Below are 24,287 nucleotides of genomic sequence, written 5' to 3'. Positions count from 1 at the left end.
AGAGAGAGAGAGAGAGAGAGAGAGAGAAAATCAATTGGTTTAGAAGGTTTGGACTCACTTGACAGGTTCAGTTGGAGACGATCATAGGTGGCTGCTGTGACAAAGGGAAATTGTGCTTTTCCAGCATGCTTACTGACCCTGATTTACCTCAGGAGTTTGAAAGGTGAGTACAGTTCTTCCCCCCCACCCCCGAATATATTGAAGTACAACTCTCCCATTTTACAGTAGTCTCTGAGTCAACTGGAAGATGCTCCCCCAAAACGTGTTTGTTAGAGAAGCTCTCAGCTAGGGCTTCTGCGATGTTGTTAGCTGATTTTTGTTGTGTTTGCCTGGACCAAATTGAACTGATTTGCAAAGTCTCCGAGAGATTTCTGCTAATGTTTTTAGGTTGCGTCCTGTAACAGGAAATTAAATGAACATTAAGCATCTCTCTTTCCCTCACTCGCTGCTTCTCTCTTTCTCATTCACTCTCTTACTTTCTTCCTTTATTGATTTTTTTTCTCCCCTTCTACACCTTTTAAAAATGCTTTTGTACAGAGTGTTAACCATTTTCAGCATCTCTGTCTCATGTAATTTCTGGGGTGACAGAAGCTTTTAGTGGTAGTTAAAACAGAGGCTATAAGTTCCTATTTGATCCTTCCGTAAAACTTTGGAAGCTGCTCAGTAAAGCACATGACCTTTTGTTGATATAAGAGAGCAGATTTTTTTTTCCCCAAAGAAAATTTAACCTCCCAGCTATATATTAGTAGATTATTCTTGGAGTGTCAAATAAAAAAGAAAAAGGAGGAGTCGGCTGCTCACTTACTAAGTTTTAGTGGCCACTTTTTGTATTGGCTGTCTTAACTGAATTTTGATTTACTACATTTTTCCCTTTTGCTGTGATGGGAATAAGTGTATTTGTAATTAATTTGTTCTTATTTAGAGAAATATGTGCAATATTCTTCCATTTGATGTTGGTGTAAGCAAAGCAGGGCTTTGAAAGAATTTTAGCCCTCTTACTGTTCCTATAAGTACACATTGCAATTTTTAAATTTGAGTTCTTATCCCAGCATAAGTTCATTTTTTTGAACTATAAATAGAATTTTGTTTGCCATTAAAAAGAATTCAAACTTTGTATTCTGCATGGTGAATTTAAAAAAAAAAAAAAAAAGCTAAAAAAAACTCAGGATGCATGATACCCAGGCTTTTTTTCCTTTTCATGAAAGCTACCTTCTGTATAAACATTTGTTGTATCTGACTATGCAATGCAAGCTAGGTGCTAGACCAGCTGGTTAAAAATATGCTAAGTCAAGCTGTTCATCGCTCAAACGACTGAATTTGATATGAAAAGACGAAAAAAGAAAGGACAAAGATTAAAACATTCTAGAAGTGAAGCAATGGATGGGAAAAAGAGTATTGAGAATAAAATAACGTTTAATGTGGTCACATATTAGAGAAGCCAGTATCAGACTAGGGAAGAAAGTAAAATAGCCAGCATATATACTCTAATACTGTCTACTTTCATTTCCTCTTTTTTTTTTTTTTAATTAAGGTGCATCCTCACTAGATAATTTCAGCAAATGGAAGAGCTTTTCTTAACAGTTTGAATTAATTTTTTCAAAGTTCCATATATTAACTTTTTTTTAAACTAGTTAGCTTTTATTTGTGAAATAGCCTTATTTCATATGCAGATATTGAAGTTATTTATAGTGGAACATACTATTGCTTAAAATACAGAGATTTGTTGATTAAAAATAGTAAGTTTTCTAGCATGTGCAGAATAGTACTTAAATGATAATATTCTTTAATTCTAACTATACTTTTTGAAAATAAAACTCAGTCTGATTTGTAAGCCTGTTAACAGATTGTTCTTATGAAAACGTAGTTACATATTAACAGGCTGCAGCCTATTTCTCTATATAGGCAAGCTTCCTGCTGTGAACTTTATTTGTATTTTTTCAATTATCTCTTTTTAAACTAAACTTTTCCCTCTTCTATTCTGATGCTCAAATCTCTCTCTCTCTTTTTTTCTTTCCTCCTGGTGAGAATTTCATTTTTTTGTCACCCAGAGGCATGCTTTTTAACTGACTAATTAAACAAGCAAGTGATAATCAATAAGGTTGTTAGGAGAGACATCATATTTGGAAACATTAGTAGTTAAAATAATTTGGAAAATGTCATACAGCATAAAATTTATTAATAATTTCCCCTGTGGTTGCAATTGGTAATACATACAAAAATCTCAGTAAATCATTACTATTTGTTTATATTGAATTTGTATGGGTGAGTGTATGTATAGTCACCCACATAGAGTATATCATGCAGACACAATATTGAATAATTATATTCTCCGAAGGAGGTATATGTGATGTAACTACACTATCATATATAATCAGCTCTTTTGCCTTCTCAGCTATTTGCAATTTGCATTATATAAGTAGGTCATTTCTATTGGCTGTAAATTATTATTCTATTTTCTCACCTTCCATAGATCCACTCAAACTTAGTCAAAAATCTGAAAAGAAGACTTGAAATTTCTTTATGAAATAGAGAACTTTGGTCTAGAGGACCCAAATAAGTTCCTCGGGGTTCCTGTATTGTAGAAGTTTTAAGTGATTTTTTTTTTCTGATTTCATTGGTAGAATCTTGTCCATTTTCTATTATTCTTTCCAGCCTGTAGACTATTTGGAACTTTAAGGAATATTCAGAACTCAAATATCAGGATCAAAATTTAAATTTAGATTTGTGTATGTTTGTATTATGAGCCTGAGAATAGAAGACCATGGTCAATACTCAAACTAATAAACAGTTGTTAAATAGTTAACAAGTAGTAACAATTTCATTTTTTAAAATATGCAAGAGGTAAAGCAAATAGAACAGAGATTCTGCAAGACAAAGAATTTGAAATATTTCATTTTTATGTTCAGGCATTCTTGTCACAATGAATATGACTGAAAAACACAATTCTCAGGTGCGAAGCGGATAGCAAAGTATGTTCTAAAAAATTATTTGTAAGAAGAGTCTTTTACATCTTAATATTTAGAGGTAACATAACTGGCAACACAGTCTTAATGTTAGTAATAGTGTCATTGGAATGAATGCCTGCACTCTCCTAAAATTTTTTTAAAGAAGTCATTGAATTTATGTATTTAACTGGAAGTAGATAATTAAAAAAAAATTTCGACAAGGTATTTCTTTTGAGAATGTCACCTATTTCCTAATATTCCTAGAATGAAAATATTTAAAATGTTTTTCTTAAGTTTCAGTATTAGTTGGTTTCTGATGAATGGAAAAATAGCCATTTTTGATAGTTTATCAATAATATTGTATTCTGTTTCTTTCCTTTTTATTTATATGTGTCTTCTTTGACTATAATGTAATAGTTTATAATAACAAAGCTACTTGTTATGCTTTCTAATTGTTTTATGTTAGAAACTTAATTAAAAAGCAAGTGTAAGATGATTGCTTAAGAAGACAGTCTGATAATGTCTATAAAGAAAAAAGTTGGGATTGAAGGAAGTGGGATGAAGCATATTAAGCCTATAGTATCACCTATTTGATTGCTTCTTCCAAAACGGGTGCAGACAACAGCCTATTTTTTAGATGTTAAAGGGGACACTACAAGAGTAAAACCTTCCGCAATAAAAATTAATTCAGTTTATTTATTTATTTATTTATTTATTTTTGTAAAAAATTGAAATCTATTTGGTTATACATGTTTGTGTGGTACAGAGTTGAATATCAATACTTGTCAAATTTATTTGTGGTCATACTGACTAAAGAAATAATTTTTGCTCACTAGAAAACTTTTGTTTTTCAGAAGAAAAAATATACATTAGGTACTGTGAAAAGCTAATTTGTAAAATTCCCATGATCAATTACTTCTAGCAGGTTGCAAGAATATATCTGACATTATTGGTATTTTACTTACCTAAAGTTTGACCATAGTAGTAAAATATTTATTACCCAGACAGATTTATTCAGCTTAATTAGAAACTTTTTTTCACCATTGTGTTCATGAGTGATGAGTACATTCAGGTTGGCAGGTAACCTCTAGGTGTGAATCAAAGAAAAGTTATCTGTTCACATTCTGTCACCTAATGACAACTATAAACCTGCAAGTTTGATATGTTTCAGGATGTTCTGATATCAGCCTTTCATCATTTTATTTGTTTTCCATTTACTACTACTTTATAGAGGAAAAGGAGTCCACCACTGATTATAGGTTTTAATTACCATATAAATAATTTGCAAGCTGAACTGAGACATTGGTTTGGAAAGCAGTTTGCATGAAATAGTTCATGAACCACACTTCTGTCACACTCCCATAGTGTCCTGAAGACTTGGCAGGAGACCTGACTGATTACCAAGAACAATTAAGGGTTAAATGTCAGGTGGCATTGTGTACTGCTTAGTGTTTAGCAGGTCTGATAGATTTGGAAATGTGTGAATATTATGATTATTTCACTTGTTGGTGCGTTCCTGTCTTATGCTTCTGATATATAGTTGGCACATGTTATTTACCTGTTCTTAGGGAGCTTTTACCTAAATTCTGTATATGCATCATACATGAGTGGCAAATAATAAGACCTGTTCTGATTCTTAAGCACATTAGTCCTCCTTAGTGTTGGAAGGTATTTCCTATGGATTAGATTCATAATGCATTTAGAAAGCAAAATTACATTCATGGGTAAAGTCTGATTTTTATTGTCTGTTCTTTCCACTATCAATTTTTCAGCCACCTAATGATTGTATTGTATGAGTATAATGCAGACATGCATTATGTAGTCTGAATACCTTCCTTTTTATAGATTAGTTAAATACGTAAACTTATGGGTTTTGTTTTCTCCCATAATTTCTCATTTATAATTTCAATGAAGTTAACTAACAGCATGGGAAATAAACCAATCCTAGTTCTTTTCTTGTACTAATTCACATATAGTTCCAATATGCCAGGTCTCTGATTCAGATGATGGCAATCAGATAAAAAGATGTACAAAGATTTAACCAAAATGTAAAATATCTTCTTCCTAATGAAAAAACTTTACTGTACAATAAATGGACTTAAACTTAGCAAAGTCTTCCTTTCTTCATTCATTCTGTTTTTCCTTCCTTTTCATTGATGAATAGCATGATCACTTATATTAAATGTAAAATTCAAATGCTGTTTTGATGAACATGATCAAGTGATATTGCTGGAGGAGGAAACAATTTAAAAGACTGATACTGTTTTGCTTATGTGAAGAGTGTTTGTTTGGACGTACTTTAGGAGAGAGCCTCATATTCCTTCATTTAATCAGAGACAGATAATGGTTCAGGAGAAGACCTTTTTATCCTTTCTGGCTTCTGTTTTTTCTCCTGCAGTTTGGAAGCCGTTCTCCCTTTAGTGTCATCCATTCTTTTCTTTACTTACTAGTTAAGAGTTCATACATTTCCTCTGGAGATACCGTGGCGTATGGTTCTGCTTGTCCAATAGGGGGGTGTTGCATTTCTCCACGTTCAGTATCCTTTTTCCTTGGAGCCTGAGAGTAAAACCTCAGCAGTACTCCCTTCCTTTGCCAGCCTGAGGAGTCAGAGACTCAAAGTTGTTCCCAGCTCTTGCGTCTTCATTGTAGAGCTGCATTCTGCTCAGTGGGCTGCCGAGAAGGACCAGACCGAAACAAGATTTAGAAGAATTCTGGTGAGAACTGTTTATAGGGATATGGTATTTTAAAAGAATGTAGCAAACAAACAGAATTGTGGCATAAACAAAGATAATTAGCATAAACAATGTCGTTTTAGGACAGGTGGTTTAAAAAAACAAACAAAACAAAAAACCCAAATATGAACCCAATTTGAATGCTGCCAGTTTGGAACCACTGAACCTTAATTTGTACTTCATGAGAATTACCCAGGTTTGTTGATAAACTTGTTAACATGCGTTTTCTATTTCTTTTGTATCATTTTCCGGTCATTATGCCCTTTTGTCACCCAGCTTGAAAGTAATTAATCTATAGATTAAGGACTTTTTGCCCATAAAACATGACAGAAGGAAAATTAAAAACAAAAGCTTGTAGATATTCATAGACATTTGAAGTAAGTGTCAAACCTTAAATCAATTCATACCCGAAGTCGGCTCACTGTACTTCAGATCTCTCTTTCTTTTATCTAACATTTTATTCATTTGGCTCTTTAGTGGGAATACATTTACTTTTGTCTTGCCTTAAAATTCAGAATTTTTTTTTCTTTTTTCTGTAGCTGAATCATCACTTGTGTTGTGTGTTTATATCTAGGTGTTGCTTATTTCTCCTTACTATTTTTCTCTGTAACTTAGTGAAGGTGGTGCAGCAGCGTTAAATGTATCTGGTGATCCTGCAGTCTGAGGATGCTAGTTATTGTAAACCACAGGATCTCAACCTACTAAGCCATCGTGATGAATTTTTGTCTGGAGACATTTAAGTTTATTGCTAAATGATGTTTTTTCTTAATGCCTTGTACTGAAATGTTTTGACTTAAATGAAATGTGGAGTGTGGGGTGAACAGATAGCTGTTTATTTTTCTTGCATTAATGATCAAAGTTCTTTATTGAAGTTTAAAAGATTTTTTCTCTTCGTTTTCTCACTGAAATGTTTTGACTTAAATGAAATGTGGAGTGTGGGGTGAACAGATAGCTGTTTATTTTTGTGGCATTAATGATCAAAGTTCTTTATTGAAGTTTAAAAGATTTTTTCTCTTCGTTTTCTCATGGAGAACGAGGACCAGGATTTCAAAGTGGGTATGTCTGATATTCTGTGGCCCTTCTTTTTGCTGAAATGAAAGCATTTGTGAATGAGTTTTTGGTTTCTTGGAGTTATAAAAATGTGTGTAAACTAGTAAACCATGTCTCATTCATGTGCTATGGAGATTTCTCATACTTCGGGGACAAAAATAATTTGGCTACTAACGAATTAGGGCTACCTGCCAGTGCCAACACATACTGTAGGTAAGAGGAACACTATAAAGAAAAGCTGCTGGCAGCAAATCCGCTGAAACTTTCATATGTAGCAGCATTTCTATTTCTGCTCTTCACATCTTTGAAAGAATGTGTGTTTTAGAAAAGAAAATGTTTAGAACAGAAGAAGATATGATCTTTCTTAAAAATGTATATGTAGCTCCACTTTAATATTTCTCATGGTGTAGATGCATAGGGTTTCATTATGTTCCATGCACACTTGCCTACCCTACCCATCCCAATCATTTCTGGCTCATTGACACCTAAGAATCAGGTGCATTGAGAATAAACGTAATATGAAGAAATAAAATTCACTGCGTTAAGCCTCCCCCAAAGCCTCAAAACCTCATATGATTTTGATATTGGCAGTTTATGGGAGTTAGATCAGTTAGTACACTGAGCAGCGATTTCATAAAGGATGTGTCCTCTCATTGAGGGCTTCAGGAACATTATTGAGAAAAGAAGGGAAAGAGTTAACCTGCTTTGCCTGTCATTAATTTCTTAATCAAGTAGTAAAAAAGACAGACTGAAGTCATGGGGTTTTTTTTGTATATTTTTAATCAAGATATATTTCAAAATATAATCACTGCTTACTTTAGTACTTATGTTGGCTTTGTTTTCTGTTTTTATATTAATTAGGATTGGAATACCAAGGGGGTATTTTGTTTGCGAACTGGTTGTGGAACTTTTACATAGGATCTTTTATACCATTTTAAACACTTTTATGTTTATCTAATAAAAGAGCATCCTAATAAAACAGAAACACAAACATTGAAAATGAGAAATACACCTTCACATAAAAGAACACAAAATGAAAAAAGTAATATTTTATTTATGCTACTCATTTTTCATTCTCAGTTAAAATATGTTGCTTGACAAAGTTCTAAAACATTTTTATTCTAATTTTAAAGTTAAAGTATTATTTGTTTGCCTACAATTCTTCCTTTTGATTATTTACCCTGGGCCAGAGTTTGTTGGGCAATAGTTTACCAAGTCCAAAGACCTTTTTTTTTTTTTTTAATGTCCCTTTGTTTTTTCCCCCTTTTTTATTTGCTGTCGAGTTTCATAATATGTTTGAAAAGAGGTTGCAGGAAGATGTCACATAAAATGGAGGTTAATATTTCCTTTCTTCTTTCTTATCTGTAGTATATACAAGATCTATGTTGAGAATTTGTTAGGATAATATATAGAATTGCCATTATTTAGTAAAGAAAGGAATGAACTGGTGGTCAAGCTATTCAATTTCTGATTCATTCACTAATTCTACTTTGGCCTTGAATGAATGATAACTGAATATATAATATCAAATTCAGATATTTTGTTATCTCTATATCAGCATCATCAGGATGTGAGCAAAACTTTTATGTGGCAAAGTACCAATAATCATACAAAACATCTATGATTAAAAAAAGCAAAGATAACAGTAAATGCTATTTCTGAGGGTACAACATCTCTTTCCCTCCAGTCTTAGACATAGCTAGAATTTGGGAAATAGAGGAAAAATGTATTGTTTTTAGAGCCCTAAGGATTATGGTAAATATTGGTAGTGTAATTGTAATCTCAGCATTGGTGGAAAATAAAATGGAACTAATTTGATGTGTAAACAATTTAAGAATGTTTTATGTTTTAAAAGCATTTGTCTAGAGAAATGAAAGCATATCCAAGAGATCCTGATGGCCATTTACAGAATCATAGTGAAGGAGCAGAATACATAGACTTTTATAAGTAAACTAAAAGATAATTGGGAGTTACTCACAGTTATGTGAAGGATTTATTTGGGGGAATGTAACAGTTATACACATATGCACACACGAAAGTTTGGAATTCATGAGAAACTTTTTCACTTTGGGGGGCAGTTGATCTTTGGAATAAATCCTACCAAATCGTGATGAAGCTGTGATTTAGGGGAGAAAATCTTGAAATGAAGAAATATTCCATAGAAATACAAACAAGGTTCATTCCCATTTTCTCATGTGCAACACAGAATCCTATGACATGTGCTACAGGGACATATAACAGTGTTCCTGCTTTATAAACCTGAAGGTATTGTAGCGCATATTTAATGGAAAATTTGAATTGAGTAAATTGAGTAAACCAAGGTCTGCTTGAGTAACATTTGGGAATATTAGAGATTTCGGACTGAGATAATGAGAAAGTTTGAGTGTTAGAGGCCTTAGCATACATATCAAATGGATAGTTTTTTGGTGGATCTTGAGTGTTTCTCCGAAATAATAAAATAATTTCCTCTTTTTTTGTTAAGGTTTACTTTTGCCAGTATTTTCACTGATTCATTTTTGGAAGTGTAACATAGTAGAAAGCTGGATGTAAGATCTCAAGTTCTAGCTCTTCTTTACTAACTGAGACCTCTTTGGGTCTTCATGTATGTATCTGTGAAATGCGAATATGGTTGAATAATTTCTAAAATCTCTCAACTCTGAAATTTCATTGCTTAGAACTACATTTTAAAGGTCCCCAGCTACTAACTTTAATTGTTATAATTCTTGCATTTATGCAGCTACTTGATATTAGATTATTTTACACAAGGATACTTCAGAAAGTTTACAGAAAAATCAAATTAAAAGACAATACAAATCTTTCCATGAACTTTCTGCAGTGCCCTCGTATAACCAGACTTTACATGTGGAATCACTTCAGTTTACCTGTCAAATAGGTGTCATTATTCAGGGACAAGTAACCATAGTATATCTTAGGAGTTGTTTTCAATCTAAGTAGTATGTATAATTCTTAGGATTAAGTGCCTAAGTTTGCTATGAACTGTTTCAAGAGTTTCAAAAGATAAGTTTCACATTTTATTTGCTTAAAACTTTCAAATGCATCAAATCACCATCCTCGACAATGACAAATATTGTAAAATATAAACTATATATGGATTACTGCACAAGGCACTGTGAAGAAATATGAAAAACATGAGAATGGCACTTTAGGTCAAAAAGCCAAAAGCCTAGTTATAAGAATAAGATAAAAGAAAAACAAAGATTAGACAGCAGAGTGTTAGGACGATACAGGGGCTATGGACATTATACATCTCTATAGGAATTAATAAAACGTTGTCTGGAAAGTAGCAAGATCTACTACGATTACAAACAGGTAGTCCAAAGAACGATTTAAATGTTTCTCAAAATAAACAACTATTATCATTAACATCAGGCCAGTGAACTTGATATGCATTAGTTGCTGGTTGACAATTTCAAGAAAAATGTTAAATTATAAAACAAGGGAGTATAGCAACAACCAATAAAATGGATTTAAAAAGGTATATTATCTGAGAGAAGCAGCTTTGCATATTGTTAATATCTCACATTTGGCAGATTGAATCTTGTTTTTTTAACCCACTGTTTGAAAAAAGTGTAGTTATACTGTGAGCAACATAATCGTTGGCTACAATATCTAAGGACCTTCTGTTTTATCTCCACTATGAAAATATGTCTATGGAATTATGAAATCCTTGTACAAATTAGTTGAAGTTTTAAATATTGATTCATATATTTGGGATAACACAAGAATATGCCATGCCTAAATTGATTCTTTGCTTAATAATTATGATGTACAATTTTTTATTCTATTCCTGCCACTTTTAGTTTAGGAAATAAAAATGGGTGTTAATCTCTTATTCTCCTTATGTAGACATAAAGGTTGTAAAAGAAAAAGAGAGAGAGAGAAAAGAACCTTACTGAACAACCAGAACTGCATTTAGAACTAGGACCAAAGAGAAATGTGCAAATATCCAACTGTTAAACCAGAAAGAAAATCTGGAAATCATCCAGATGGGCAACTTACTGCTAATATATTTTCTAATTTGTATTTAGTTATATACAAAGTTGGCATATGTTCCTACAATTTCTAAATCTGGAATTAAAACTTTGTGATGTATAAGTCACTTAAATTCTTTGGGTTTCAGCCATGCACCTATGAAGTAGGCTTAAAAATAAGTATAAGATTATTTATCCCCCAATGCTAATGAACAGTTTCATTCTAAAATGACAATTTAGAAAAATATTTGGGTATCTCTGCATGCAAGTCAGTGCATTCAGATTTTTAAAATGAGGTTTAATTTTGGGCAAATGTAAAATGATCAGCACTTTAATAAAAATATTATTTTTTGTTTGGTAACATACTTGTCAGATATTTGAAAATTATTTTAGGATATAAAATAATACTTGTAAGAAGTTGGTTGACTTATTTTTTAGTTTTCTAGTTAATATTAACTTTAATTGTTTTAAATGCACTTAAGATTATTGATTCCAGATAATATGCACTTAAATAGCAGCAATACAGCTATAGTCTCCTTTGACAGCATACTACTACTAATTAAATATTATAAAAACACATCTCTTGTTATTTTATATGTACCATGTCTGATATATTAATAGTTGTTTTTTGCAAGTATCAGTATATCAAGTATTTCAGTAATGAATTTGCTGATTTAACATATTTCTATGCTTTAAGCAATGCAAATTAAAATTTGTTCATAATCATGAGAATGAGTCATTTAATAGAACAAATTATTAAACTACAAAACAATGATTTTCTATTAATATAAAAGGGTCACACACACTATTGCTTTTTAAAGTTTTATTTGTACAAATATTTTGAAAATTAGAAAATATTAAATAACATAAAGAAGCTATTATTTGTACAAATCCAGTACATTATAGACTTCCATAGTAAGAGCAACATGAAAGGTTTTTCATTGGCTGTGTATTCTTTAGACTGTAGGTAAAGCTTATGGAAATACATAGGTTTCTTTTTATGGGCAGCTGTATAACAAGCAAACAAAATCACCCAAGAAAGAGGAACCCTTATATTTGATATGAAATTGTTTTCCACTGATACGATCTGTTGAAAGCCAGAAGCCATCCAAAGCGCTGATACCAATTTAAGAAGATGATCTTTTGCCTTAATTATACATCTGGGAAATATTAGCTGAACATTTTGTGGAGAACAGTGAATACCTTAGTTGCCAGTTGTCTAAAATGCTGCTAATGATCGACATAGTGCCAGTGTTTTGATGGCTAAAACCTAGGCTGAATATGAATACAAAGAACACAGTTGGAAAAAAAAAAAGCGCACATTTTATACAAAACAGATTTCAACCATCTGCTTGGCACTTAAGTTTGCGACTATAGGCTATATATGAAAGAGACCACTGTCCACATTATGAATGGTATCACTTTTATTGGTACCTTAGAAAAACCATAGGGTTTTGAAAGCGTGTATAACCAATGATTTTCTTCAGCTGAATAATCAAAACAAGGGCCTCAGCCAAAATTTTGTTCCCTCCATAATCTTTCCTATGTAAGTCTTCTTATCCTTGCAAAATGGTTTTTGCTAATAAAGTAGGTCTTAGTGCTATACCTCAGGATATTAAAAGATACGAGACAACGTTGTGCAAGTAGCCCTTAGGATGAGAACCCCAGATGGTTCTGAGATAAAATACTGTTTGCTTTAGGAATAGGTTATATTCCTGAGTCTGTTGCCTGAATACTATGGTGCATGTCAAATCAGCATGGAAGTTAATGGTCCAGAAGCACTTCTGAATATAATGCTTTCCCATTTGTTCTGAATTTATAGTATTAAATCAGAGTTGTACTGTTTCATTACTAGCTTAATAAAGGAAAATCTTGTTATAGATAGAAAGTTATAGGCAAAATCTAATTTAACCTATTTCATTTACCTAAAGGTGAGGAAGAAATCCCAAAATGCTCAATAGAAGAATAGTTGTAAATATTACATACTAGAAGCTTTTAAATTAGTAGAATAGTTGATAACAGCTATTATGGACTGTTCCTTAGCACATAGTAGGCCAAAAATTAGAAATAAAATTTTGACTAAATAATAATTTGACCTATTGTATTTTCTTCAGCTGAAATATAGTTCACATTTTTAAATAGGAAAATTGAGCTATTAGAATGTGTTAGCTTACTGACTTATCTGTGTTGTATGAATTGCAGAATATATATTGAAACCTTCTTAGCTCTTGAGGAAGAAATATGGGATTTTGTAAAGTATAAAGAAATGTTCTCAGAATCCCTCTGTATATGTGCTTTCCAATATGGGAGCTGCTACCCACATTTCACTATTGAGCACTTGAAATGTAGCTAATCTGAACTGTGATGTGCTGTAAGTTCAAAATACACACTGGATTTCAAAAACTTAGGTTGATAGGTTGAGAGAAAGAATGTAAAATACCTTACTAAGTATTTTTTTAATATCGATTATATGTTGAAATGATATTGGATATATTGGCATAAATAAAATATATTAAAATTATTTTCACCTGATTCTTATTTTTTTTTGTTCTGGCTACTAGAATATTTAAAATTACATGTGTGGCTCCTATTTATGGCTCACATTATATTTCTGTTGGACGATGCTGCTTTATATCTTTGTGTAGATGAAGGAAACTGAAAACCTCTATCTGTATTTAGATTCTTGTACTTCACAGCTCAGTAGGGTAGCAGTGAGTCAGAAAGGCTTAGGTTTTTATTAACTGTCTTTCTTCTTAGCTTTCTTCTACAAGGAGGTGAAATTTTATCACTTTTTAAAAAGCTGCAGTAGTAACACTGACTTGCACAGATGTGTGTTTCATTTATCAGATATATACTGTCAGCTTCTCCAAATTTCCATGGAGTTATAATGGAAAGGAGGATGTTCACTTAAGGACTGCATAGATTATTTCTGAGATTATATGTTTGAAAGGGTCAATTATATTTACATTTTGAAACACCACCGTGTGTATCTTTAATTTCTCCATTGGCTTTTAAAGAAGTTTCTGGTTGGGTAGGAGCGCCTTCAGCTTTTGTATCCCAGCTGATGCTACAGACAGTTTCTTAAGCTGACCCACAAGAAGTGATCCAAGCTCTTTCTTTATATATATGGAGATATAATGATAGGTGTAAAGATAGCACTAACATTCAGTATATGCTTATGATGTGCCAGACTCTGTCATAAGTTGATTTACATGCATTATTTCACTCTAGCCTCACACAGTCTTAGTTAGTTTTTATTCCCTTTTCACAAATGAAAAAAATGAAACAGAGAGAGTTACCTAATTTCTCACAGGTGATAAGTGACAGAACTGGGATGAAACCCAGTCTAACTAGAAAGCCCTTACTCTTAACCATCACATTATAGTATTGGTCTAGATAATAAAGAGCTTTCATAACTTTATAACTTAGCATTTATTTTAGTGGCAGAGATTTCTTTATTCACTCAACAGATATGTTTTAAATACCTACTATGCTACACATTTTTTTAGATGCTGAATAAATATTAAAAATTCAGCCAATGTAAATGACATACAATGATTGTGATATAAACTTTTAATTTCTCTTTTCTAAATAAATTAATTCATTCATGGCACAGGGTGATAGGTTAGTTGGTAGATATTCAGACATATGGACACTTACGTAAAGAGTTTCTTGGTAATGGCTACTAGGAACTGCTTTTGAGAAATACTGACTTCCAACGCACATTATAAATGGAAACTCCATAGTAGGAATAGTGTAACTATGTTAAATTTCTCAAATATCTCCTCCTCAAGTCCTCTATAGTGAGCCACCTATTTAAAAAATATCTTTATAAACAGGCAGTGTCTTTGTACAGAAAGTTTATCTAATTAGTCTTTGCTTGCTCAGTGGGCAGGAAGCTTTTACACAATAAACTAATTTTTAAGTATGTCATTGTTCATATCTTATATGGTGGTATTAATATTGGAACATTTTGTGATAAATTGGTCAGTAGTGGCATAGTTAATATGATATTAATCCTTTGGTCTAACTTGTAGCCATGACATACTGGTTTTTATTGGGTAGCAGGAAGATATGGTAATTTTGAGTAGAAAACTCAATCAGGTATCATAATAAAATAATGTGACTGGTGATATGACTTTATGTTCATGGGAAGGATAAGGCATTTGGGAATGGAGATAAACTTCATAGTTTTAGGCCACTGGATTTTTCAATTTTACTATTAGATTAATATACATTAGAGTAGGCTTGAAGTGATCCATGGATCTCTGTTTTTAGTCTTGATCTTTTAAGTGTTCTTCCATATGTACATATATCTGAGGATTCTGGTGCTTTCTTTGAGTTCTTGATACCTTACTAAGAATGGGCAATCTAACTTTGTACTTTTAGGTGAGCTTTAGAATTGGACTTTAAATTTATTTTATGACACCACCATTTGTTATGTAATCTTTGCAAGTCGTATAAACTCTCCATGCATTAGTTTCTTCACCTGTGAAATGGGGATTATAATAATTCCGAAATTGTAATTCTTATTTTACTTCTTAAATAAGAAGTCATGTAACTTAGCATGTTCAGGAAATGTAGATTAGTATTATGCTTTAACAGATTTTAATCATTTAGAAAGAGTGCCAAGAATATTCCACATAATATGATAGGTAACATTAGACTGCATATTGATTTATAAATATCAAGTACTTACTAATTTATGTTGAAACCAGTGGTTTGTACAGGATTTATTAGAATTACAACTGTGTCCCAAAAGGATAAAAAAAAATTAATAAAATATTCATGTCATATAACCACTTATATATTACATATATTATGCATATATTTGTTATATAAATATATATTATAAAGATATAGATCATATACGTAGATGTGTACATATATTCATTTATTATATATTATACATATATAAATCGTATGTTCAACACATATATGATCTATATAATTTATGTATAACTATACATACATGTATATGTTATGTGTGTACATATATACAATTTATGTAAAAAATATATAATATGTAAAATGTAAGTGATGCTTTATCATTAATATTTTGTGTGTGTGTGTATAATAAAATGAGGGAAGAGTATTGTTTCTAAAACTAAAACCTTGGCTAAGAATAATTCTGATATACCTGACAGTCATAATGAGGTATATGGTTATTATTTTCTGATGAAAAGAAGGTCTCTATTGTCTCAGTAATTACAATTGTTTTGGGGACCCTGATGTCTGAGGGAGTGATTTTTAGGGATTTTGTAAATCCCTAAATTGTCTTCAATAGAGTATTGCGGAAGATTCAGAGAGATTCTTCACATTGCCATTTTTAGTAGAGATCAGATAAGAGAAGAATATTGAATGATAACTAACTTAGTGGAAGAAGGCATTTCTATAAGTAGCTGAACTAATGTTTGCCAGGTATGTAGATTTCTTGGTGAAAGGATACAGGCAGAGATCTAAGAAAAGGCTAAGAAGTTCCTTAAACTATCTCCTTTAAATAACAGTTGTTACATTCAGGCTGTTGCTAAGGAATGAGGAACAATCAGTTCTTGACTAAGTTATATTCTTGCCTAGCTTGAAGGCACTCCCACCTGTGTCCTTAAATTGACCCTAGGTTTAGGTATAGATAGAACCAAAGCAAGAATTTTCCTCAGGGAACACTTTTGTATCTGCTGAAGTACCTGAAGAGTATCCCAACTACCCTAGAGTTCTGTGTAGTATAATAGAGCAGGAGTTATCTTCATTTGAAGCATGTTAAAACTTTCTGAGATTCATTGCTCATTTTAACAAATAAGTGTCATTTCTGCAGATTTTGAGCAATACTGCCTTTCATTGGGCCCTTCAGGTTGATTTAGGATTATTCTAAAAGACATCCTAAATTAACTAAATGAATTAAATTATCAGATGAGGTAATTTTATATGCTTTGCACATCTACATTTAGACTGATGAAGACACAGATACGTTTCCATTTTGCTTTATTCATTTAAAAATATTTAGTAAACACTTACTATGTGAATAATTTGTCTGGCAGTACAAAAAGTACACATCAATGTGAATTAAAGGAGTGGGGGGATTAATGCAGGCAAGAGTGAAGAATAAAAAGGACATTTTAAATTTTATCAGTTTATCAATATGAGAATATCTTTTTTTAAAAAATACCACTCTTTTTCATTTGTAAACCAAAGCTTGTCTTCAAAACTGATGGTTTTGATTTTGGTATAATTATTTTAGAACGGCTGTTTATGACAACATTTAAGCACTGATAGATCGTGATGGCAAATCTAAGTCATCAGCCCAGAAGATTTTTGATTTTACATTTGCTATAACTGAAAACATCCTTGTCATCTAAAATATGGCACGATTTATTCGGATACAGAACCCCTCTTCATTTTTCTTTCGCCCTTATTTTATTTTTAAAAACTCCAAATATACAGAAAAGTTGAGAGAGTAATACAGTGAGCATTTGTATACTCTCCACTATAAACTTTTGCCCCATCACTTTCTCTTTTTCTTTCTGATTCATTTGAAAGTAACTTGCAGGCTGACACTTCTAAGAACTAGGGCATTCTCTTACATAACCACAATAATATTATTCGCGCATTCAAGAAATTTAACATAAGTACAGTAATAATATTTTACAGTCAGCCCATATCCATATTTTCTAATAGTCCCAGTAATGCCTTTTGCAGGTTTTTTTTTTCTTTTTAAATCGAGGATCAAATCAGGCATCGGGTATTGCAGTTCTCATGTCTCTCTAGGTCTCCTTAAATGGTACATGGCACTCTGCCATCTCTTTGTCTTGACATTGACATCAACATTTTTGAAGGGTGCAGGCCACAATCTGGATTTGCTTGATTGTACCCTCATGTTAGATTCAGGTCAGATTTTTGAGACAGGTTTGGGACCATTGTTATTTTTTATATCACTTAAGATTACGATTAGATCTATAAGAAGTGGGTACCTACCAAATTCAGATTTTAGTGTACCAGATTCCTGGTGACATCATTTATTTATTTATTTTTTGTTTATTTATTTATTTGTTTTTAGGCCTAGATTTTAAGAAATCTAATCTTTAATTAAAAAGCTATCTGAGCAAATGGTGATTTGTCCTGCAGAGAAATGTTTGGCACTAGCTGATACTAAGTGAGAAAATAGGGCTTGTTTAGTCCAAGAAACCATCATAACTTATTATAAAGTATCATCTGAAGATGTCCATAAATACCAACATTTTTGCAGGTAAAAATCTGAAAAGTATTGATTACAAAGTCTATATAATAGCATGGTTTGTAAATGTGTATTTTGTTAGACACCAGGCTTAGAACTGCAATGTTTGCTCTTTATGAAAAAATGCTAGATGCCAACTACCTCAGTCAAAACAAATTCAGCTCTTTTCCTCATTCTTCATTCATCATTCCCACAAATTCAGAATCAGAAATCAACTTGTTTAAAGTTTCTAAAAGATTTCATAAATTTTGAAAAAAAAATTAGAAGCAACTATAGACTATTTCTGTTTTAACTCTACCACTCTATTTAAGACATATGTCAAGATCTGCAGAATGGAGAAGTTTTTGTTACCAACATTTTCCAGTTCTTTACTCCAACTACTTTATTCCGTGCCTCTTATTCAAACAGAGGATTTATCAGTTGGAAAATATCCCTATTTAGAGGTAATGTATGGCACAGGCTCGAGAGTCAGATGCCTGTGGTCAGAATCTGGCTGTACATTTCACTAGCTGTGTGATATTAGTCTGGTTACTTAACCCCACTGAATTCCATTTTCCTCTTATGTAAAATGTTTTATTGTATGTGGCTATTAAGTAAATGAATGTATATAAAGTGTTTAAAGTTGGCCCAAGGGTATAGTTTGTACTGCATAATATTAGCTATTGTTATTGATGGTGAATTGTCAATATTTGCAGTAAACTAATAGGAATTCCTGAATGGCACGTGGGAGTTATTACAGGTTTTTAATGCAGTAGTGAAATATTTATTGAATATCTTCTATGTACTAGACATTGCTAGCTTCTAGAGATTTAATAATGAACAAGACGTAAGGTTTGTGTTCTTATCAAGCTTGTAGTCTGATGGGGAGACAGACATTAAGCAAGAAATTGGAATAAAGGCAAATGCTGTGGGCAGGGAAGTAATTACAAGGTATTATGGGAGAACACAAGGAGACCTAATCCTTGTGTATGTTTTGGGTAAAGGTGAGGAAGGGTAGAATTTTCCAGACCTGTGTAGTCCTGTGGGCCAGGAGCATGGGCTCTAGAGTAAGATTGCTTAGTTTACAAGCCTGGTTCCACCATATACAAGATGAGTTCCCTTGCATAAGCTGTTTAACCTCTTTAAGCCTGCCTCAGTTTACTAATTTGTGAAGTGGAGATAATAATAGTACCTACCTCTTAGGGTTATTTTGAGAATTAAGAGATGATCATGGACAGCTCAAAACTGCCCTTTTGACATTTTAAGTACCCAGTAAATGTTGGCTATACTCATATTATCAGAGGATCAGTTTGTACTAAGGCCTAATAACACCAGTATAACCACAATGAAGGACCTAAAACGCCTTAAATTTATTTTTAAGAAATTAACTGTGCCGTGATCCTGTTACAAATTAGCTTTCATCTTTCCCCCATAACTGGTTACAGAGCCTTCTTTTGTAGGTGTGATCTTCAAAACATGTCAGAATATCAAGGTGAGCATATTTATATTTTTCCTTGGTGTGTTAATAAAAATGACATTTTATGAGAGTAAAAAATAACCTAGCCAAATTGCTGCATTCAGGTAAATTTTAAATGGATTTGAATGAATTAAAAATGAAGTATTCTACTAATGTTCTTGGAAAGTTTATGGAACAAAGTCTGCTTTACTGATGTGAACAACTTAGCCATTTTCTCTGCATGTTGCCCTCCTCCCCTCATGACTGAGTAATGTAGTTACATTTATTGGTGGTTTACTTACTTTTAATGCCCTTCATTCTACTAAGGTTTTTGAGGGGTGAGAAAGAGAGCTCCAGAATGCATGGTTTGAATTGAAAAGAGACGTTGTGTGGTCAGAATGAGGATGAGTGGAGAAATTGTAGGGAAGCTTTGGTTTTGAACAGCCTGTTCATTGTCCCTTTTTATTAAATGGAAATGCTAAAGAACGATTTAATTTGACTGAACTGTTGTTACTATCCTATTCATTGATGGAGTCTGATAAACTACAGAATTTCTAAATATAACATTTTCTGTTGGTTCAATACAAGCTGTTATGTTTCAAAAATAGTTGTTCTAAAAATTGTTTTCAAAGGTATTAGATATCTTCAGGTGAAAACATGTATGTTCATAAAAATTAAGAATTGTTGTACAAGTATAGATTATATTTATTCTGATGTATGCTATTTAATTATACTCTGTTGTAACCTTACTTATGACCAGTTGGATTTTTAACAGCTAAAAGGTTCATTTCCACCTTTTTTATATCAGACACTTATTGTCAAATGCTCAGGTAAAGGCCATTGCCATGATGTATGAACTTTGACTCATACTTTGAAGACCCCTGAATCATCAGACTGGCCATCTGATGATGTTAAGCTCACAGCACAGGATGTTTTTATTAAGGAAATAATAAGGATAGGAGAAAAATGAAGCAACTATACCCCTTCTAACAGTTTCTCAACTGATAGCTTCACCTTTTTAAAAAAATTTATATCTTTATCCAATATGTAATTTTGTTTCCACTTGTAACATAATTTAAGATTTTTCTATTCGCTTGTTTGTTTTACAAACTGTAATGTGGGAGTCATCCATATTTGGGGAGAAATGAGCCATTGTTATTTAAGGAGTTGCTCTATGCAGGGTAATTCATATTCTCTGCTGATTATTCCACTTTGAATTTCTACCTGCGTTTGAAATACTACTATGTTTTTAATGTTGAGCTTTCCTGTGTTTTCATTTTGGTTTTAGAAGGCATATTTTTAAAAAAAGACTTATCAGAAAAGTCAATTAGTTTATTATAATTTCTACTTGGATATTATTTTAGTAATTTCATATTTATTTACCATAAATTAGTAACAGCTAATTGATTATGAATCAACAGTTTTAACATAGTAGTGGATTATAGAAATTACGACAAATATGATAGGCACTTTTCTTTTAGGTTCCTGATATTTAAGCGTCGAAATTTTTATTTATTAGCTGTTGCCTGCTACTTTTATTAGCTGTTAGATGTAGGATACTTAAGATCATTGTCAGAATTAAAACTACATTTTATTTTGTTAAAAGCCAGAATGATGAAAATGGTATCTGTCCTTCTCTACCAAGAACAATCATTAATTTCTTTAAACATAAATGACTATTTTGTATATGGAATGAATAATGAAAAATTAAGGAAAAGTATTTGTACTGTTTCATAATAAACAAATGTATACTTTTCTGTATTTTATCTATTTCAACTTAGAGATGAATAAAAATGCACGTAAGTATTTTTATAGGTTTAGAAATTCAGATGTCTAATAAGAATATTAAAGGTGAATAGTTATAAAAAATCTTCGTAATGTCAGTTTTTTGGGCTTTAATATTAGAAAGTTCTATTTCAGTTAAACTATGACTTGTTGGTTCCAATAAAATTCCTTGGCCACACAAGAGTACTGAGCTCCATTAAGGCCAGAAAGGAAAATCCATGTTTTTGCCTCAAAAGGGCCCTCTGCTAATTAGATACCTGTCTCTGAGATCTCGATTTTCTTGGCTGTTTGGGCTCATTGCAGGTCCTGTGTTTTTCCTGGTACCTGGCCCTACTCAGACTTCTTGGCTTGTACTGTGCATTTTCTCTGGGTTGATCTGGCTTTCCTGCAGGTTTTGTTACCCTCTTTCTCCTGGGAGCCATGCTACAAGCCAGGGCTTCCTCATTTGCCCAGCAGATTTTCACTGGGGAGCTCCATGACTGTTAGATGCTCTGGTTCCGTCCCCTCCAGCTGCTCCCTGGTGCTCTTATTACTTGGGAGTGCGTTCCACAGCCATCTAATGGACACTAAATCTTTTGGGTTCTGGAATATGTAATGCCCTTGTGGAGACAAATGAGTTTCAAGGTGAGCTTCTTTCTGACTTTGTGAGAGTCTCTGTGTTTTTTGGAACATATGATATCAACACATTAAAAGGTGTAAATAGGGTTTGGTTTGACTGGTGGCCTTAAAGTATAAGCAGACCGTTCTTGAAGACAAAGTGAAATTAAACAGAAGTACTATTTTGCATATTTGTTACATCACAGGTTTTTTCTTAAACTATGATGGAGATTTTGTAGGAATTATATAGCCTGTGAGGTAAACAGGAAAATTAAAGTAACTATTTGTCATCATCATCATCATTTTAATAGAGCGAAGTATTTTTCACTAATCATGGAAAGTATAGTGTCTTGGATCTTGGGTCTTATAGCTCTACTTATATGCATGTGTGTATATATAATTGTGTGTGTGCATGCATATAAAGTGAGAACGAAGGAAAGGAAGAGGAAGAAAAGAGAGAGGAAGAACTGCCAACTTAGAGACAAATAAAGTATAGTGTCTTGGATCTTGGGTCTTATAGCTCTACTTATATGCATGTGTGTATATATAGTTGTGTGTGTGCATGCATATAAAGTGAGAACGAAGGAAAGGAAGAGGAAGAAAAGAGAGAGGAAGAACTGCCAACTTAGAGACAAATAGAGAGAGTGATGAAAAATGAGTGGGAGTGCCTCCAGTAAAATACTGCGAATTCTTCCTAGAAGTGGTATACTTCCAGTGGAAAAGATAACCCTTCTTTCTCTCAGAAGTAGAAATTATCAGAGAACCAAGAGCTTCCCCCAAAGATGGTAAGCAGCTTATTTTAGGTGAATTTGAATACTTTCTACAATGGATAGAGGCAGTAAAAAAGAAGTTTGCTAATTTATAAGAATTTCGGATAAATTTGATACATATAATCCAGACTGCAATCATTTTGGAAAAACAAAGCAAGAAATGTTCAGTTTTTGAAATGAGATTCCCAAATTAATTGTCATTATTCTGATTTTCTTTTTATATGTATTAACAAATCCTTTGTTTCTTTCTCATTTTTTTCATACTGAAGATTATAGGCAAGAATTATGAGATCTTTTCTGGCATGCAACAAAAAGTTTTTTATCCTATTAACTAATACAGATCTCCTTCAAGTCCTTTTCGGTATAGGCTTCTTAGAATTTCACTCTTTGCTGAGGTTGATGAAACTTCCAATCCAAGTTTTTGAGAACTTTGCTGCCCAGAGACAGAATCATCCACACAGATGACTATGATCTGACAAGCAGAACTCATGGGCACCTGACCCATGTACTATTTTTAAAAACTATTTTAAAAATATTATTCAGGTCTATCATAAAAATGATAATGCTTTGGTAGAACAAGAATGTATGTGATAATGCTTTGAAACAAAGTTTTTTTTTTTTCTTTTTGTCTTTTTTCGTAACTGGCAACGGATCACAACCCTCAGTGTCGCGCCCGTACAGGACCGGGACCAGCCACGGGATCGCAACCCTCAGTGTTGCTCCCGCCCCTCGCTTAGCCAGTGATCGGCCGGTCTGTATGTGGGATCCGAACCCTCGGCAGGAGCGCCACCACGCTTCCCAAGCGGCGCACTATAGCAGTGCGCCACCGGGCCGGCCCTGAAACAAAGTTTTATAGGGAAAAAAAGCATAGAATTTTGAGTATACCAAATGTAATCCATAAATCCATTTGTCCTCACTGGAACGTTGAATTAAAGTAGATTAAACCTATGAATTGATAAGATTTTATATCTTTATAGTATTTGCTCTTCCTATGTAGATGACTTCTTGCCTGAAAAGCACAGCTTATCATTTTTCTCTCCTCCCAGTGCATAATGTTACAGGCTCTGAGAAGTCCTACAGTTTAAAAAAAAAAAAAAAAAAACTTGTACATCAAAGCTTCCCCTAATTTATTGGATGAGAGAAACTTTCTTCTTACAACACCCATTTACTTCTTGGAAGATGTACCACTGAACACAAAACTAAAATTTCCTGTATAAAGAGATTATATGAACAGATTCTATAGATGTGAGGGTGAGGAGCATCACTCTAGATTTAACCAAATTCAATTAAAAAAATCATAGTAAATACAAGAGTTGGTTGTTAGTTAAAATATTAAGTCATCTCAGTGTCATGAAACTGTCTTATCGGTTATGGGTATAGTAAACTCCAGCGCGTTACTTTCTTTATTGAGCCTGTTCTCACAGCAGCCTGCAAGGCTGATATTTAGCTGCTATAACCAGTATGGCTATATTGGTTGTTGACAGACAACATTCATTCTAATTGATTGGTGTGATGTTAATCCTTTGTGAGGTATTTCAATTGTCACTTTTAATTACACTATAGTTTGTGGTGAGTCTTAAATGGAATAAAATATTATATGTAACATTGTCAGAGTAACATATACAAGTATAACTTTTACCAGTTTGTTTCCAAGATCAACTTATTTGTAGGAAAATCTGAATAAGCAAATACGTTTTACATCACTTCCCTAAAACTGTTACTGGATTTCAAACAGATTTCTTTTGGTAAGATC

At 32.7% G+C, this 24,287-nt stretch overlaps 1 protein-coding gene across 1 annotated transcript in view; it reads left to right on the top strand.

Annotated features, from left to right (window-relative positions):
- Positions 1 to 108: 108 nt before the first annotated feature.
- Positions 109 to 24,287, top strand: part of LOC103600567 (transcription factor SOX-5-like) — a gene marked incomplete at its 3' end in the record, with an annotated part of 203,597 nt that continues 179,418 nt past the window's right edge. Inside the window, exon 1 of the mRNA XM_008584860.1 lies at positions 109 to 163. Coding sequence (XP_008583082.1) covers positions 126 to 163 — 38 coding nt within the window. The remainder of the gene's footprint in view (positions 164 to 24,287) is intronic.

Source organism: Galeopterus variegatus, unplaced genomic scaffold (genome assembly GCF_000696425.1).
Source record: "Galeopterus variegatus unplaced genomic scaffold, G_variegatus-3.0.2 Scaffold3387, whole genome shotgun sequence".
NCBI lineage: Eukaryota > Metazoa > Chordata > Mammalia > Dermoptera > Cynocephalidae > Galeopterus > Galeopterus variegatus.
The sequence above is the reverse complement of the archived record's forward strand: the minus strand, read 5'-3'. Positions and strand labels throughout refer to the sequence as shown.